The 17,960-nt window shown below is 39.7% G+C and overlaps 1 protein-coding gene across 1 annotated transcript in view; it reads right to left on the bottom strand.

The window, feature by feature from the left end:
* PGM5 (phosphoglucomutase 5) overlaps window positions 1-17,960 on the bottom strand; it is a 168,336-nt gene that overhangs the window by 132,010 nt on the left and 18,366 nt on the right. Inside the window, exons 2-6 of the mRNA XM_046664680.1 lie at window positions 16,163-16,325; window positions 9,111-9,257; window positions 5,980-6,105; window positions 1,862-2,052; window positions 1,100-1,254 (exon numbers count right to left, since the gene is read on the bottom strand). Of these exons, the coding sequence (XP_046520636.1) occupies window positions 1,100-1,254; window positions 1,862-2,052; window positions 5,980-6,105; window positions 9,111-9,257; window positions 16,163-16,325 (782 nt within the window). The remainder of the gene's footprint in view (window positions 1-1,099; window positions 1,255-1,861; window positions 2,053-5,979; window positions 6,106-9,110; window positions 9,258-16,162; window positions 16,326-17,960) is intronic.

Raw genomic sequence — 17,960 nt, forward strand, 5'->3', positions numbered from 1 at the left:
CGACATACAGTCTTGGATGGGATGCTGCTTTGGGCAAACCATTCATTAAAGGCATTTTGGGGATACTTCAGGGAAATTTGAATATAATCTTAGTTTCAGATGACATAAAAATGTATTAATACAAAGTTGGAGATTGTTGATGGAAAAGAAAAAGCAAGTTATACAGCAATATGTATTTTCAGATTTCTTTTTGGTATTACAAAAAGGCAAATATATTATATATTATACATATTACATATATTATGTTATGTATATCACATATGATTTATAATTCATGTGTATATTACATGTGTATAGAATGAGATCCAATAGGGAACATAAATTTATCTATTAACACAGGCAACTGAAGGAGAGGGATAGAATGTTTACATTTTCTTATTTTTGTGTTTTTTCTAACTTTCCACCATGCACAAATACTGCCTCCATAAAAATATATGTTGCTTGAAAATATTAGACTCTGAAATTCACTGTTATAAGACAAGGCGAAAGACAGTTGGGAGGATAGGGCAAGGAGAAAGAAATTGAATACTGTTTGATCTGCTAAGTGAACCTCCTGTTGGGCACTGTCCACACATAGCTCATTTCATCCTCACAACAAACCTATAATGTATCATCCTTGTGTTCCCAGAGCTAATGAGGATATAAGCTGGCATTTTAACATAATATTATCTGACCTCAAAACCCATGTTCTTCCCACCTCACCTACATATTTAGTAAGTTTTATTACCAAACATGGATGAATTATTTACTTTGCAACAGGCACTCCATTAAATGTTTTACATCAATCATTTCATTCCTACCTCCTGTCAATCCATGTAAGGATGATACTATTATTATCCTCACTCTAAAGATAAGAAACTGAGGCACAAAGATCAGACAAGTATCCCAAGTTCCCACAGCTAAGTGGCAGAAACAAGAATCACGTTCAGGCCACCTGGTTATTCACGCTCCTACCCAGGACACTACAGTATGTCTCTAAGTTTCCATGCTTTCAACGAGCTCCCAATGGAGAAGGAAAGAATGAGCGACAGCTAGCACCAAAGAGGACGTGCATATCAGAGGCCACCATGAAGCTTTTCACAGTAACATCCTTGCTTACCTGTCCAGGGCCGTGCTGGTGGGCATACTCCTCCCAAACCCTCGGACCCCCATCTGACGGAAATATGGAATGCAAGGGAGGTTGGCGGCAATGATGGCCAGGGAGTCGGAAGGACTCACAAAGAAGCCATTTTGGCCTAGGATCATATAACGGTCCTGTGGGAAAGAATGTGTGAAAATGATCAGACAGAGGCACCTGCAGCTAGCGGCCCATTCCCAAAGTCATCACAAGCCACTTTACTGCCATTCTGGATTTAAACAACCTAAAACAACTTGAATGTGGCCAAAGAAAGCATGGGAAACCTTTTAAATGCCTGAATATTGTAAATCTCAGGATCTTGATGCAACTAGGAACGCGTCCCACTTGTTGAAATGTGGATGACTACCTCAGGCTACAGTGGCCTCCGTATTCTGAACTCACACTTTCCCCCCAACATAATGGAGAACAGGAGTTATTGCTGAAATAGCTAGTTCCTTAATGTGGTACTTTCAACAAAACCAGCTATAAATAAAGATTTATTGCATGAATAATTTTTTTAAAGAAATAACCTCTTTATAACATAATGCTCACCTGGAACTAGGGAAAGTAATGGTTATTTAATTGCAATATTTAGCCATTAAACAGAAGAGCAGATGCAGAGCCAGTTAGGGTTCATATGCCCCATACACGTCAGCCCAAGATGTGTTCGTTAATTCTCTGGTTTCCAATGCTTGCCTCATTATGTGGTAAAAGGGTCCGCAGGCAGAAAACTTTCCTACTTACCCCGTCAGCATCAAATGCAGCTCCAAACCCATATTCCCCTCCTTTCATAGCTTCCAGAAGGGTTGTTGCATATGTCAGGTTTGGGTCAGGATGCTGCCCTCCAAAATCTTCCAGGGGAACACAGTTTATTGCAGAGTTGGCTGGGGCCCCCAGCTCATCACACAGGACTTTTCTCACGTAGGGTCCCATAACTAAAAAAAGATACACAGCAATGTAAAATCTTTGCAGAACCCGCCAAGGGTGTTTTGTTCTGGTTAGAACAAGGAAGACCATTTACTAGCACAGGAAAAAAAAAAAAAAGATAAAGTCTACAAGCTTTTTCAAGACACAACACAGAATAATATTTACTTCAAGTACTATTCTTTGGGCGTCTACCATGTGCCAGTTACACTGTAGGCGTATGGAAGATGCATTCAATAATTCAGTAGCATGAAACTTTTCTCCAAAACTTTTCTAAAATGTTGCCAGAAAGAAATCAACTACTTAATAATGATTCATTGTATTAAAAGCTTTAGCTAAACATATGCAAAAGCACTAAAGGGCTCTAGCAATGTTCTTTGTCTCTGCAATCATTTTAACTTTGCCAAGTGTATAATTAAACACTCTAAACCAGTGAGGCATGTAAAACTAAGCACACTTTACAAAATAAATGCTAAGGAATAGTGCTTTCCAGTTCAACACACGTATATGGAGTGCCTAACATGGAATACATACGTTAGGAATGGAGGGGATCATTCTCAAGGGACCCAGAGCACAGAGCTCCTGCATTACTGGGCTCTTAGGCTAGTCCCGGGATGAGTCAAATCTACAGGAGAGTGACTGCAATGGGAAGACTAGTGCCATTCAATGTATAGTTATGAAATAATTAGATCCAGTGGCTTAAGAGAAGGAATGACCACAGATAAGGCCTCGGGAAAGAGGCAGCATTTCTAGGGGGACATGAAGAAAGAATATACATTTGACAAGTGTGCAGAGTGGGGATGCCATCCAAACGGAAAGAACATTATGAACAAGGGAACAGAACCGAGGTGGAACATACAGCACATTTGGGAAGCGGCATGTAATCCTGTAAGCTGAAATATATGTAAAGTATAGCTTTCTATTTATTTTCCACTAATACAACACAGACCTCAAACAGTGAACACCTCTTGATTTTGCCTGCCGAGCACCCATTTCTCCTTCCTCTAGTAGCAGCATTGTGGGTTTTCTTTGGAGAAACAATCCTTTTCCCATCTCAGTTCATGTGATCTGGACATGGCTAAATTCCGCTTCCCCCAAGGCTGGGGAGGTGACCTGGGTCTGCCCAATCAGTGTCCTCCATCCCCAGCCAGAGTGATGGGTTCAGAGATGGACACATGATACAAGCCAGGCCATGAGGCTCAACCCAGAAATATTGCTAAAACTATTCGAAAAGAGAAACTGTCTTCCTTCTAAGCCAGAGATAATACTAAAGGAAGAATATGAAAGATCCCTTTCTGGAGAATATGACCAGCCCAACAGGAAGGAACGAAAGAGTAAAATCCATGAAGGATAAGCTCCACACATGGGCTTAGAACGCCCCCCAAATTTTTTTAGTGCCTCACTCTTAAACATGCCAGACAGTCAAGCATCACCAAACTTCTAAGAAATCCATTTACCATGAGACCAAAATAAAGAGTATAGAACAACCTGGAGAAAATAGGAACTATACAGGGAGAAGAAAACTTTTAAAGTACATATCAGGAGTATCCTAATAGAGATCAAGAAGATATGATAGAATAGCTAACATTGAAAAGACAGACAATACCAAGTGCTGGTGAGAACATGGAGAAACTGGAGCCTTCATACATTCCTGGTGGTGCAAATGGTACAGACACTTTGGAAAACACTGGGCAATTTCTTATAAAGTTAAACATACACTTATCATATGATCCAACAATCTCACTCCTAGGTATTTACGTAAGTCAAATGAAATCATATATCCCCATAAAGACTTGTTCACAAATGTTTATATCAGCTTTGTTTGTAGTAGCCCAAACCTAGAAATAACGTTGATTATATCAACTGGTGAATGGAAAACAAACTGTGGTACATCCATACAATGGAATACTACTCAGCGATAGCAAGGAATAGAACTACTGATACAGACAGCTCCATGAATGAATCTATGAAACTTCATGCTGAGTTAAAGAAGCCTGAAGCAGAAGCCTGCTTCCACTTATATGGCTTTCTGGAAAAGGAAAAACTACGGCAGCAGGAAGAAGATGAGTGATTGCCAGGGGTGAGGAATAGAGGAATGTTTGACTACAAAGGACCACAAGGAAAGTGAGGGAAACATTTTATATCTTGATTATCATAGTGGTTACATAACTGTATGTGTTTGCCAAATCTCATCAAATTGTATACCTATGAGGTGTCAATCTTACTGTATACAAATTATACCTCAGTAAACCTGACACTAAAAACAAAGATATGGCATTTATGAAACATAAATAGGAAACTATTTTGTAAAAGAGATTATTTGGAAAAAAAGTTTTGGGAAATTAAAAATAAGATAGTGAAACTGAAAATCTTAAAGGAAGGACTTGAAGATAAAATTGAAAAAAATCTCCCAGAATGTAGCACAAAATAAAGGGAAGAAAAATGGTTGGTGGTGGGGAAAAATTAGATAATTAAAAGGTCAATCCAGTAGGGCCAATATCTAAACAACAGCCATTCTGGAAAGAAAGGAAAGAGAAAATAACGGAGGAAATCATCCAAGAAGTAATTCAAGAAAATTTCCCAGAATTAAAGGACACAAGTTTCTAAATTAAAACACTCCTCTAAGTGCCCAGCACAATAGAGGAAAATAGTCCCATGCTAAGATTAATCATTATGAAATGTAGGAGCACTGAAGATAGGTCAAAGTCTGTAAAAGCCTCCAGAGGATAAAAAGGATAGATTTCATACGACAGATCAAAAATCAGAACAGCATCAGACTTCTTAAGTTCAATACGAATGGCTGTAAAGCAACGGATCAATGCCCTCAAACTTTTGAAGGAAAATAACATCCAACCTAGCTTTCTATATCCAGACAAGTATCAGTTAAGAGTAAGCATAGAAAAAAGACATTTTCAGATATGCAATGACTCAAAACATTTACCTCCCATGAATTTTCTCTCACAGAATTCTGTGAGAATGAGTTCTACAAAACATAGGAGCAAATCAAAAAAATGTAGGACAAATACTCCAGAAGTAGGAGAGTCAACATGAGACAGGGATAAAGGGAGTTCCTAGAATGATGATAAGGGGATATTGCAGGATGACAGCAGGCTCAGAGAGCAACCAGCACAGAGCAGAGCAGAGCAGAGGTCTCTGGGAAAAGGAAGTGAGAGAAGGTGTAGACGCTGGGAGAATATGGGAGTCATAGTGGTAAATACACCTAACAAACACTAAACAATGAGAAAACAAGACAATTACTAATCCCAAGGAAATAAAAAAATGCAATAAAAAAATGTAATGACAGTGTTGTGCATGGCTCAGCAGTGTTAGGATACTGTAGCCACTGGATAGTGATTTCACCAAAACGACGATATAATTAGTTTAAGTGTGCTTGGATTTAGTGAGTGGAGAGGGTGAAAAAGAGCTACAACCTCATCTTCTAAAGTATGAAGTCAGTAAAGCCCCAAACTGAAAAATCAGCAAGGAGCAGCATATTCGTGGTATTCAGTAACAGGGAGAGACATACTTAAAAAAAAACAAAAGCTAAAAGTTTAAAAGAAAGAAAGCTTTCTCTGGAAAGTAGGTAATTGGGGGAAGGAGTTGGGGCAGAATTTTTTCATAATAAACTTTGAACTCTTTGTTTAAATTAGGTGCATGTACCACAATCAAATGTTTTTTTAATGACTACGGTTTTAATATATCCACTCCACACTCTTCCCAGGCATCGCCTCAAAGACATTTGTTCCACTTTTGTTTTCATTTGCATCAAAAGAGAGAAAGCAGAGCCCTGAAGTTTTCCCGAGCATTCTAAATATCTGAACATAAACATAGTGTCAATATCTACAAATCCAACGTTCCTCATAATCCCTGAAACCCAACAAGTGTAGAGGTCTCCTTAACATTTCCTCCCTGTCAATGGTAGAAGACCACGACCTTACCTCCGTGCATCGCATCTACGCGGATCTTCAGTTGACCCGGCCCAGTCAGTAAACTCTTAATGGCATTAAAGTCAAAGATGGTTCGAAGGAGGTTGAGATAGATATCCACCGGGTCCACTATCTCCACTAAAGATAGGAAAACAAAGGGAAACATCAGTGACCAGATCCATGAAGGACACTTGGAAGCATAACAAGGAATCACGACTCAGCATGAAATTCTGATCACAATCCCAACATAATCCCACAAACTATGTGGGAAGCAAAGCATCCATTTGTAGACAAAAATCACAAATTGAAGCACAATCAAGATGTTACAACCTTTTAAGGTGATCAACAGGTATAAATAATATCAAGTTATAAATTCTTCTTTACAAGTGAAAAATCAACCACAAGAATAAAGTAGTTAAGATAAAACTGTGTCTGTTATCCCTACTCCCACCTCCTCTCCTCCACCTCCCTCCTCCAAAATGCACACACCTCAATGCTAAGAGGCATCTTGGCACATCCAGGTACCCCTCCTGTGGGGGTTGGCCAAAGAATGACTCAGCTGGTGTTAAACAAATCAAGGAGTGACCTCAGCACTGACCCCTATTTTCCAAATGCCATTGTGCCAACTAGATCCAGATTCAGAAGTGGTGATGAAGGATATACTTCTGACTTTGTGTGAAGTCTCTTGCATGCCAAATCTACTGAAAATTTCAGGGCAAACGCCAGATATTTAGAAACCCTCATAAAACACAAAGGTTCTCCAATATCCTGCACCACCCAGTGCCCAGGAATCCAAAGCCAGTCTCTTCCATTTATCTGACAGATACATAAAACCCAGAGTACGTTACATTTTTCTAATGTGGCAGTTAGTACATAATTAATACTCAGAATGTACTTTACCTAGAAGTAGTAAATATTTGACTCTTTAGACACTAAAATTTGTCCACCAGCCCTGCTTTTTAAATTTGCAGTTAAATTTTGAAAATTGTGTATACTTTTTTTCAAATTTTTCAAATACATACTACTTTGGAATCCTGAAACTCTTAAGTTGCACTAAAGTTATTACCAAACCACTTTTTAATAATTTTCAGTAAGTCCAGTTGAAATATGGATGAGATTTTCATATGTAATGTGAAACTACCCCTTCATCTGGTCAAATACACAACTAAAAATATTTTTCCTTGCACTTAAATCAATGTGGTACTTGTGTCCATTCAAATATAACATAATTACTTTTAAGGGACACAGATAGTTTTTAATCATCTTTTGACATGAGGAGGATATTAATCTATAAAATAAAGTAATTAAAATTAATCTATATGAACTATACACCTAAAAATGGTTAAAATGGCAAACTCTGTGTTATGTATATTTTACCACAATAAAAAAATTAACATAGAAAATAAAAGGTTATGTCCTGAATATGTTAGAAGTCAGAAGTTTATACTCTACAGTATAGGATAACATTTTTGGTAGTTTCACTCTGGTTCTTTAATTCTTGAATCACTTGCCTAAATACATTTGGTATTTATAGCAGGTGGCACAATACCAAACAGAAATGTAAAAAGCAAGTAGAATTCTGTGAAATTTGAAAGTTCACATCACATGGTTCACGCTCTTGACCCTTTAAATAAAAGGCCAAGGACTGACTTGTTCCCAATTAAGTCAAGCCTTGCTCAACATTTAAAAAAGCAAGAACACAGATCTAAATTATCCCAAACAATTATCTCCAAATTCCTCTTGGAGCCAGGGAATCTCTCTACCCACCTCCTGGTATCTGAAGTATTTTAGAAAACTCATCAAACTAGCAATGTGGCTGCAGCAATGGGCCTGAATCTGAGCTCACCAAAGATCCGGGTCTCTTGGACAACTAATGAAATTGTGAAGACATCAAAAATAAATAAATAAATATAACTTCTTCCTATGATAAAGCCTGATTTTTCTCAGTCATCTTATTTTCCAGTCCTTCCAAATGTATGTAATCAAGCATGTTTAAATATTTTGTTTAATATAATATATCCCTTGCTTTTAGTTGTCTCATTATGTAGGGGTGTGTGTGTGTGTGTCTGTGTGTGCACATGCTCCCAACTAGCTTAATAAAAGCAGGCACCATTGCTTCCAGTATCACATGGCTTTCAATTAATTTCTGCTGACTAGCTAGGCAAACAATTGATTCAAAATCTTTCAAGAAAAATGTGGCAGAGTTGGCCCAACACTGTGACTCCAGAATAGTGCATTTCAAGCTCTTCTCTGACCCTAAAATACCATGTGGCCATGAGCCACGTATTTCATCTTTTTAGCTAAGTTAAATTACGTGTAAAATTTAGGATACCATCTTAACACTAACTGCATTTCAGCTTATAGGGGTATTAAAAGAGCAAAAAAATGCTAGTTTTATTGCTACTTGCATGCCTTCTAGGAAAAGGCAATAGGATAAAATAGAAGGGGGAGAAATGATATGCATCTACATGGTATTAATTTTGTCATGTGGTTCAATATTAATATATAAAATGAAAGGCTATAATCTGAGTACTTTAGAAGTTTTATTCACTCTACAATGTAGAATAATATTTTTGGCAATTTCATTCTGGTTCTTTAATTCTTGACCCACTTGCCTAAATTCAGTTGGTACTTACTGAATTCCTTTGTAAAATCTCCTAACATGGTGCTTGACATGGAGCAGATAATCAATAACTGTGCATTGAATCAGGCTGAAATGTCTGGTTCCAGCGTGGAAAAGAAACGCCTACGTTCCATGGGAAATTTCAATAACTACCTTATTTGGTCTCTGCTTAATTATCCAAGATATTCTAGCACCTTCACCTTATTCGCTTGAAAAAACAAAGGCATATTTTGGCAATTCACAGCCGATTCTTGGGACACTGTCGAAGAGTCAGCCATGAAACTTTTCCTATGTCGAAAATTATAGAGCATTTGGAAAGTGGTTTTTGAAAGGTGCCAGTTCTGAATATCTTGGCTGCTCTCCTTTCCCTCTGCACCACGTTCAGATTGCATCTATTTATCAAGTGTCACTCCCGAGACTGCTAATTCAATTGCTTTCATGTGTGCTCTCCCCTGCAGAAACCAGTCAGCCCCATCCACCGAGTTATTCTGACTTCTTCAGAATATGACCTCTCTATTACCTCTAAATGGTTTGAATTTGTTCTCCAGGTCAAATTCTTGTCTTCCTAGTCGAGAGAGGTCAATTCGAAGATCAGGGCATATGGCATATTCCTCAATTGTTTTGCTGATCTGATAGATTTTGTCTGAGACGACATCTGGCGCAGGACCTAAAATTTGAAAATAATGCATCACCAAAAGTAAATTTTTTAAAAAGTGTCCAGAACTTCAATCAGAGAGAAATGTTAGCTCCTCCTCCACAAAGCAGGAGAAAGATTCATTTGTTCTCCAAACAATGGACAACGTTCACAGGTCAATTAGCCTTGATATTTCTCAGGCTGTATTCTCGCGCTATGGAGGAAATTTGGTCAGCCTCACCTGTTCTATGTAGGCTAATAACCTACATCTTTGTTTGTTTTAATCCACTTCTAAGCAATGATACATCTTCCCTAAAAATAGTATCACACCTGCCAGGGAGACCCGCTTATGTAATCAGCTTTATTCAGGATATGAGGCACAAACAGGATATGCATTTGACAGAAGTGAGGTATTCCAGATTCAAACCGTGGGCTTCCCAATGCACCCAGAGAAAGAAAATAGGATTTCCACTCCCACATGCTGCCTAGTTGATGCGTGAGCTTACCAGGGTAAATTATTTTCCCCAACTCACACTCTCTAGTGACTCCCAAGTTTAGTTTGTTTGTTTGGGGTTTTTTTGCTTTTTCACAGAAACTATGATTATTTAGATTTTTTTTTCACTTATTAGGGGTTTTTTTATTGAGGTCATAATAGTTTATAACATTGTGAAATTTCAGTTGTACATTATTGTGAGTCGCCATATATGTGTGCCCGTTTACTCCTATGCCCACCCTCAACCGCCTTCCCCTCTGGTACCCACTAGTCTGACCTCTTTGTCCATGTGTTTGTTTATCTTCCACATGTGGGTGAAATCATACAGTGTTTGTCTCTGGCTGGCTGGCGTATTTTGCTTCGCATCATACCACAGTGCCACAAGTTTCATCCATGTTGTTGCAAATGGGACGATTTTGTCTTTTTTTATGGCTCAGTAGCATTCCGTTGTATATATATATCACATCTTCTTTACCAATTCATCAGTCGATGGGTACTTAGTGACTCCCAAGTCTTTTAAATGATGTTTAACTAAAAATATCTGATGCATTTCCTCAGAAGGTCAAGCTAACAACTAAGCTATGACAGATTTTAAATGAATTGAACGTGAAATCAATAGTTGTCCTTTAGTTAGTCTTTTCTTTTTAATTTTTACATCTTAATGCAAGCCATTTTAGATTTATTGCAACCAGATTGGGAATGAAATAAATATATAGATTGAAAGATCTAAAATATAAATCATAGACGTATAGATAGGTACATCGATAGCTTTGAGTATTAATTTCACTTGTCAACTATATTATAATTTTCAACTGAACAGAAATTATTCCTTGATTTCTTTTCATCAAGAGCTGCAATCCTTCAAGCTGCACTGTCCAATACAATAGCCACCAGCCACACGTGGCTATTGAGCACTTGAAATGTGGCTAGTCAAACTGAGATGTGCCAGAGCCAGCCCTGTGGCATAGTGGTTAAGTTTGGCATGCTGTGCTTTGGCTGCCTGGGTTCACAGGTTCAGATCCTGGGCATGGACCTATACCACTCGTCAGCCATGCTGTGGCAGTGACCCACATATAAAATGGAGGAAAATTGGCCCAGATGTTAGCTCAGGGCTAATCTTCCTCAGGAAAAACATTTAAAAATTGAGATGTGCCGTAATTGTAAACTATGTACCAAATTTTGAAGCATTTGTAGACAAATATGGATTGCATTAATAATTTTTATAGTAACATGTTGAAATGATAATATTTTGGATATATTAGGTTAAATAAAATATATTATTCATTTCACTTGTTTCTTTTTACTTTATGGGGCTACTAGAAAATTTTAAATTACATGTGTGACTCATAATATTTTTCTGTTTGACAGTGCTGCCTTCAAGCATAGCACTGTTATTGCCTCCCAAAAAACACTCATTGAACATACAAATAGGAATAGTGCTCATCAAATTGCATACATTAAGTATGTACAGGTTTTTAATATATTCACTATACCTCAATAAAGCTGTTAAAAAAATCAGGAACAGCAATAGCCCCATTCCAGGGCCGGGGGAAGAAAAGAGCCTAGTAGATTTTATCCACATTTTTTTGTCATATAGGAAAAGTGAAGACCATGAAGAAATAAACACAGCCCTTCTAACTTCACTTCTTAGCATTTTTTTACCCTTTTGCAAAACTTAAAAAGTAAACAGTCTTGTTTAGTTTTTGCATTTTTTACCCTTGCCAAATTAAAGAACGCATGAATAGCCCTCCACCCCCCAGCTGCCACGCTATATTCTATGGCTGCATCCATCACTTTTAAAAAGAAGTCTCTGAGTTTTCATGCCAAAGCACACTGGTTTCCAAATGTAAAACAAGTTCTGGCATGCTAGATAATTTTCTGTGAAGCCACACAACCACCCATGTTGATAACCTCAGAGTTCACCAACAGTCTCGGCATTCCATGACAACTTCCAAGTGACTTGACATCTTCCGCTCCAATGACTTTCCTCTTCATTTTAGTCAATGCCTGGTACAGTCATACCTTATGAGTGTATTATTGTCTCTCAAAATTCTTTCAAAAATATCAAATTTGAGTGTCCTTAGTCCACAAATTCATTATCTTCCATCTACCCTGCTCTGTACCTCTACTGAACCTGCTCCTCATGCCTATACTGATGCCTGTCATCCCTTGATTAATCCTGGCCATCAGGCCATTCTAGTTTCATTGTTCTCTTATTCCAGGCAAGACCCTCTGGTCCACCGTTTGAGCTATGCCTTTGTTACCATAATAACACAAGCTAACATTTATTGAAACTCACATTTACCACATTTCATACTTTATATGGAATTTAGCCTTCACAAAAGCAAATGAAGTAAGAATTATTATTATCCTCATTTTCCAAACAGGGAAACTGAAATTACAAGAGGTGACCTTAATCAAGGTCACAGCCCTGGCAATCGACAGCGGCTCATTTGAATCCTAGTAGTCTGATGTCAGTCAGGCACTCTTAACAACTACCAGCCCTCTTGATGCTTTGCAATGATCACACTGCCATTCCCCAACCCTGGGACATCGCCACCATCTGCTCCCATTGCTGCCATTCTCAGACGCCGATGCTTTGCTGAAGGTAGTCGTGAAATCACACAAACTGGTTCCCTCTGAGAATGAGGCTGCTTAGCTCCACCCCGTCCTCAGAACTTCTCAGGAATCCTCAACAAATTTCCCAGAGTACCTTTACAAAACATTTCCACTTATCCCAAATTCCTTCTCTATTCTTACCCCATTGTCTTAGCAGGAAATCTTCTTACTTTTTCTTGAACAGATAGGCAACTATTTCCTAAAACTTCCACTCTGCACCCCTCAAAGTTGCTTCTTTCTCCATCTTTGCCTTCTTACTCAGGAGTCCTGCCCCTTTCTTGGAATCTGGGTTTTAATTAGCTGACTAATTCTGGGACACTGGTCAAGTTTTTTAAACCGTTTTCTTTCTCAGTGACTCCATCAGGTTGGTATGAGGATTAAATGAGATAATGTATGTAAAGTTCTGAGTATGGTGCCTGGCACATTGTAAGTCTTCAAAGAAAAATCAGTATTTTTATTATGATTCCATTTCTCCTCTAGCATCTTCCCTTCTGCTTAAAAACATGATCAGAATGGTCCTGTCCCCTAAATATATTTTAAAAGCAACAGAACTCCAGATGTGTCCCATTTCCCTGGGTGTGCTTACTAATTCTATAGACACTTAGCCTTTTCACTTATTCCATAAGATGTATCTGTAAGACACACAGTCAGAAGAGACGGATGCCTCTTCTGGAAAAGAAGTCATGGTAAAACATTCTACTTTTATTAGGAAGAAACCAACTGAATTTCTCTATGCCATCAGGAATATCAGTTTCATTAATGACTCCAAGACATGCAAACACAAAGAATTAAATGCAAGAAGAAGGGCTTTCAACATAGTTACAGGCTAAATGATAAGTTCAACCCCCTTCCCCTACTCAAGGTACAACAGGATAGGTCTCATAACCTCCTGTAATTTAGTCTACAAAACGAGTATTTCAATAGTATCTTCTCCCTTTATGCCTCACAGGATATCATAGAGATGACTGAGATGCTCTTGCAAGCTATGAAGTCAGACATTAATTTCAAAGGCTTACTTGAAATCCGTTGTTTAGTTCAGCAACATATATTACATTGCTCTAAAAATTGCCATTTTCTGAGCCTATTCAATTTCCTGTGTTATCAGTGTTTGGAATATCTGCATGTGGCATTTTTTCCCCTGAAATGTCCAGTAGCTGCTGCAAGACTAGATGTAGGTCGTAGGTGTGCTCTTTAGCAAAGCAGACCTTCTCCAAGTGTGCCTTCAAAGACAAGGGACTTCACACAGGGTTGTTTTTTTAATCCTTGACATGAATTAACTTCCCTGTTTGGATAATGTCCAAAATGGCTGCAAGGAGGGGGAGATAAAGCCAGTTCCCTTCAGGAAATGCTGTGTTGCCTGGAGCCGGGAATAATTTATAACGGTAACTGTTGTTGGTTAAAATTCAGCTACCTCTCACACACACACGAGACTCAGTGTTCTAGATTAAAAGAGGTTTAAGAGACTTACCAACCAAATGCAATGCATGGTTCTGGGATGAATCCCGGTTTGAACAAACCAGCTACAAATAACATTTTGAGGACAATTGGAAAAATGTGAATACAGATTAGGTTTTAGATAATATTAGAGAATCAGGGTTATTTTCATTAGGTGTGATAATGCAGTTATGTAGGAATCTTTCTTTTCAAGAGATGTACTCAGAAATATTTAGGAGTGAAATGTCTTCATGCCATAATTTACCTTAAAATTCTTCAGGAAAAAAAAAGATTGGCAAAATGGAAAAACAAAGTAATGGATGCATGTTACCCATTTACTATTTTCTCTACCTTTATATATGTTCAAAATTTTTTTAATTCACCCCTGTACACATATCCCACCCCAATAGGGCCTCCAAACTATAAATTTCTGTAAATATAGGTAAAAGTAAAATAATTCTAAGCATTTCAGTGAAAGTCAACACCATAGGAAAGAGAGGGTCCAGGCACTACACTAAAAAATCATCTCTTTGCCCTGAGCAGCCAAGAGACATTGAGCAGACAAGAGCCTCTCAGGGCTTTAATTTGTTCATCTGTAAAAGGAGGGGAACGCACTGAATCACTTGGAGGGTATGTTCGAACTGTAAAATCCATGGTCCTTCCATATCAGACAAGCATCAATTATCCAACCATTTCACTGTGCTGAGGAGTGTGGGGGACCAAGAGACCAATGGGCTCAAGACCTCGTTATGCCACTTCCTTGTCATGTCTCCGTGGACGTTGCGATGGTTAGTTTTGTGTGTCAACTTGACTGGGCCACAGGGCACCAGATTTGGTTAAACATTATTCCGAATGTGTCTCTGAGGGTGTTTCTGGATGAGATTAACATTTGAATTAGACTGAGTAAAGCAAATTGCCCTCCCCGCTGTGGGTGGGCCTCATCCAACCCACTGAAGGCCTGGAGAAAACAAAAATGCTGAGTAAGGGAGGAATCACTCTCTCTGCCTGACTGTCTTCAAGCTGAGACTTCTGTCCTCCTCCTGCCTTCCAACCCAGACCCAGACTGGAACTTACGCCATTAGCTCTGCTGCTTTTCGGGCCTTCAGACTCAGATGGAACTCTACCACCGGCTCTGCTGGCTCTCCACCTTGCCACCTGCAGCTCTTGGGAGTTCTCAGCCTCCATAATCATCAGAGCCAATTCCTTCGCTGGACCTGGGGTAAGCGAGTCTGTGCCCTAGCCCTTTAAGAGCCATCCCTCAGTTCACCTACTACGGCCCCGGGGGGGTCTCTTGGGTGCCCCATTGGTCTTCAAAGCTGTATGTTTGGGGGCTCATCTCTCAGGTGCTGGTCTTTTTTTTTTTTTTTTTTTTTTGAGGAAGATTGGCCCTGAGCTAACATCCCTGCCCACCTTCCTCTATTTTATATGTGGGATGCTTGCCACAGCATGGCTTGACAAGCAGTGTGTAGGTCCATACCCAGGATTGGAACCGGAGAACCCTGGGCCACCAAAGCAGAGCACACGAACTTAACCGCTGTGCCACCAGGCTGGCCCCGTCAGGTGCTGATCTTAAAAGTTGAGGTGCCCAATCTGGGGTCCAAACCCTTCACTCCTCTAGGATAAGCTCCAGGTTTATGAGTTCCCTCCCTGCTGTGTATGATGTGACAGGGTCACTCTGCCAGTTTTTAGGGGTTTTTTTTTCCCCTGAAGAAACTATTCCATATATCTGTAAATTTGGTGTGTCCACAGGAGGAGGTGAGTCCAGGATCTCCCTACATTGCCATCTTGAACCGGAACCCAGCCAATTCCTCATAATAGATCTCTTTATATCCTATTTGATGAGGAGCAAGGCTGCCCCAGGGAGAGACGGCCAAGGCGTCCTGCCCTACATACGGATCTACGTCACCCTCCCGGAAGTATAGGACGTCCTGACCTGATTCAACCTGATTCGTATCCAAAGTTATATGACCACCTGACAACCAGACCCCACCTGCACTGATACCATTTTAACAGCTTTTTTACATGCTCTCTCTTTTGTTTAGTAACAAATAACTCACATACCTATGTCTTATAAATTTAGCCCTACCCTCAACCCATTGCAGCTCTTCACTGCCTACAGGTCCTGTCCCCATGCTATTCTCTGAATAAAGGAGCACTACTACCAGACCTTGAGAGTCCAAGAAATCTTTCTTTCCACTCCTCGGCTCGCCAAGCCTGCATCACTATTGGTTCTGTTTCTCTGGAGAGCCCTGACTAATACAGGCACCTTACTGGATTTTTCTGAGCCATTTCCTCTCCACTTGCTTGTCTACCATGACAGAGTCATTGAAAGACTATGATAATATAAGATGAAAGAAATCATGATGATTAAGGCATATTCTGAACCACTTACCTCCATTGGCAACATTAAACTTCACTCCAAACTCTCCCCCTGGTCCTCCAGGGCAGTGGCTGGCTGTTAGGATGATTCCACCAGCTGCCTTGATCTTCCTGATAATGCAGGAAACAGCAGGTGTCGACAAGATGCCATTCTGTCCAATAATCAGTCGTCCAATCTAGATCAGCCAGGAAAAAAAATCAATCCAGTTACGTGGGACTGAAGGCATTTCAATGGAAAGTGCCCCAGGCTCTGTTAATATACAATAAATCACTTAGCAAAATGAACTGAGTGAGCTTCAGGTTAGGGGGTGGGGAGAAGGCTCTGGCATTGTCTCTCCTGCCCAATGTCTCCAAGACCATTTGGGGCACTCACTTCGAGCGGTCAATTATTAACCTGTAAATTGGATCCGCCTCATTGATTTTCAGTAGTTTGAAACATCTGCTTTTGATGAGCAAAGGATCAGGTTGAACCACACGAGAAGTTCTTATTTTGTTACTGGCTTAGAAACTCTGTACATGAACATGCTGGAAATTACAAGAAAAAGAAGATGGAGCACTTCTCTGCTTCACCCCCTTCCTCTGCCTCAGCACAAGCTCATGCAGGAGGGACCTGACTTCCTCCAGCCTCCTTGTCAGTGGGTGTAGTTTAACTGCACTCAGAAGGGCTAGTCTTCTGAAGGCAAGAATTTTATTTCTGCCACTAAGTGACAGCATGTGCTGGGGACATTGGAGAAACTATCCAGTCGTGCTAGACAGAGGTCTGGAGATCATCCATGGGTGTGGCCAGACTCTTTCTATAGCTAGAAAACTGACTTTAAAAAAAGAAAGCAACACAGCCCTGAGGGGCATTACTTGGTACACTTTATTTCAAAATAGAGCCCAGTGTCATCCAATCCAGTGGTTCTCAAATGTTACAACAAACTAGAATCACAAAGGAAGCCTTAAAATTCCCAATACTCAGACTGCATCCCAGACTGCTTATATCAGAATCTCTGCGGGTGGCATCAAGGCATCTATAGTTTGAAAGGGCCTACAGGTGACTCCCATGTTCAGCCAAGCTTGGTGATCAAATCCCCTTGTTACTCAAAGGACCTGCAGCACGCGCGTCAGCAGCGAGCATGGTAGAAACGCAGAAGTTCAAGGCCCACTCAAGATCTACTGAAGAAGAATCAGTATTTTAACAGATCCCCTCCCCTCCTTCCAGATGACTCATTTGTCCATTAAAGTTTGAGAAGTACTGATATGGTCCAGAAGCCAGGGAAAGCTCGAGCATCCAGCTCAACAGCAAACACCCTGGCACCAGCTATGGCATTGCTAGAAGTAGGTCACTGACCAAATATGACAATGAGGGAAGATACAGAAAAAAGTATGAAGGGGCAAACACAAGAGTTCCAAAAACAAAGCAGCCTTGGGATGATTTAATATATAAAGACCCACACACCACAACATCCCAGAGTACAGACTTTAAAGTGGAGGAGGCAGGTTATAAACAAATAAGCCTAATAATAATAATAGTTATTAATTGGATACATATTAGGAAGGAAATCAGCAGGGTTCTGTGCCAGAGAATAATGGGATGTCAATTTCAATAATAACAATAATAATAATAGCTAAGGGAGCTTGGGTTTTATTCTAAGGGTAATGGGAATCTATTGAAAGGTTTTGAGCATTGAAAGTGACCTGACTTTAAAAGATCACAGACTGAGCAGTCCCAACGATCTTATTAAAAAGCAAGTCATACCACATGAGCAAAACATTTCAATGACTTTCCTTGTCCCCCTCCAACTCAAGGTAAAGCCAGTCTTCATAGT

This window comes from Equus quagga, chromosome 6 (genome assembly GCF_021613505.1).
Source record: "Equus quagga isolate Etosha38 chromosome 6, UCLA_HA_Equagga_1.0, whole genome shotgun sequence".
In the NCBI taxonomy this organism is placed as follows: Eukaryota; Metazoa; Chordata; class Mammalia; order Perissodactyla; family Equidae; genus Equus; species Equus quagga.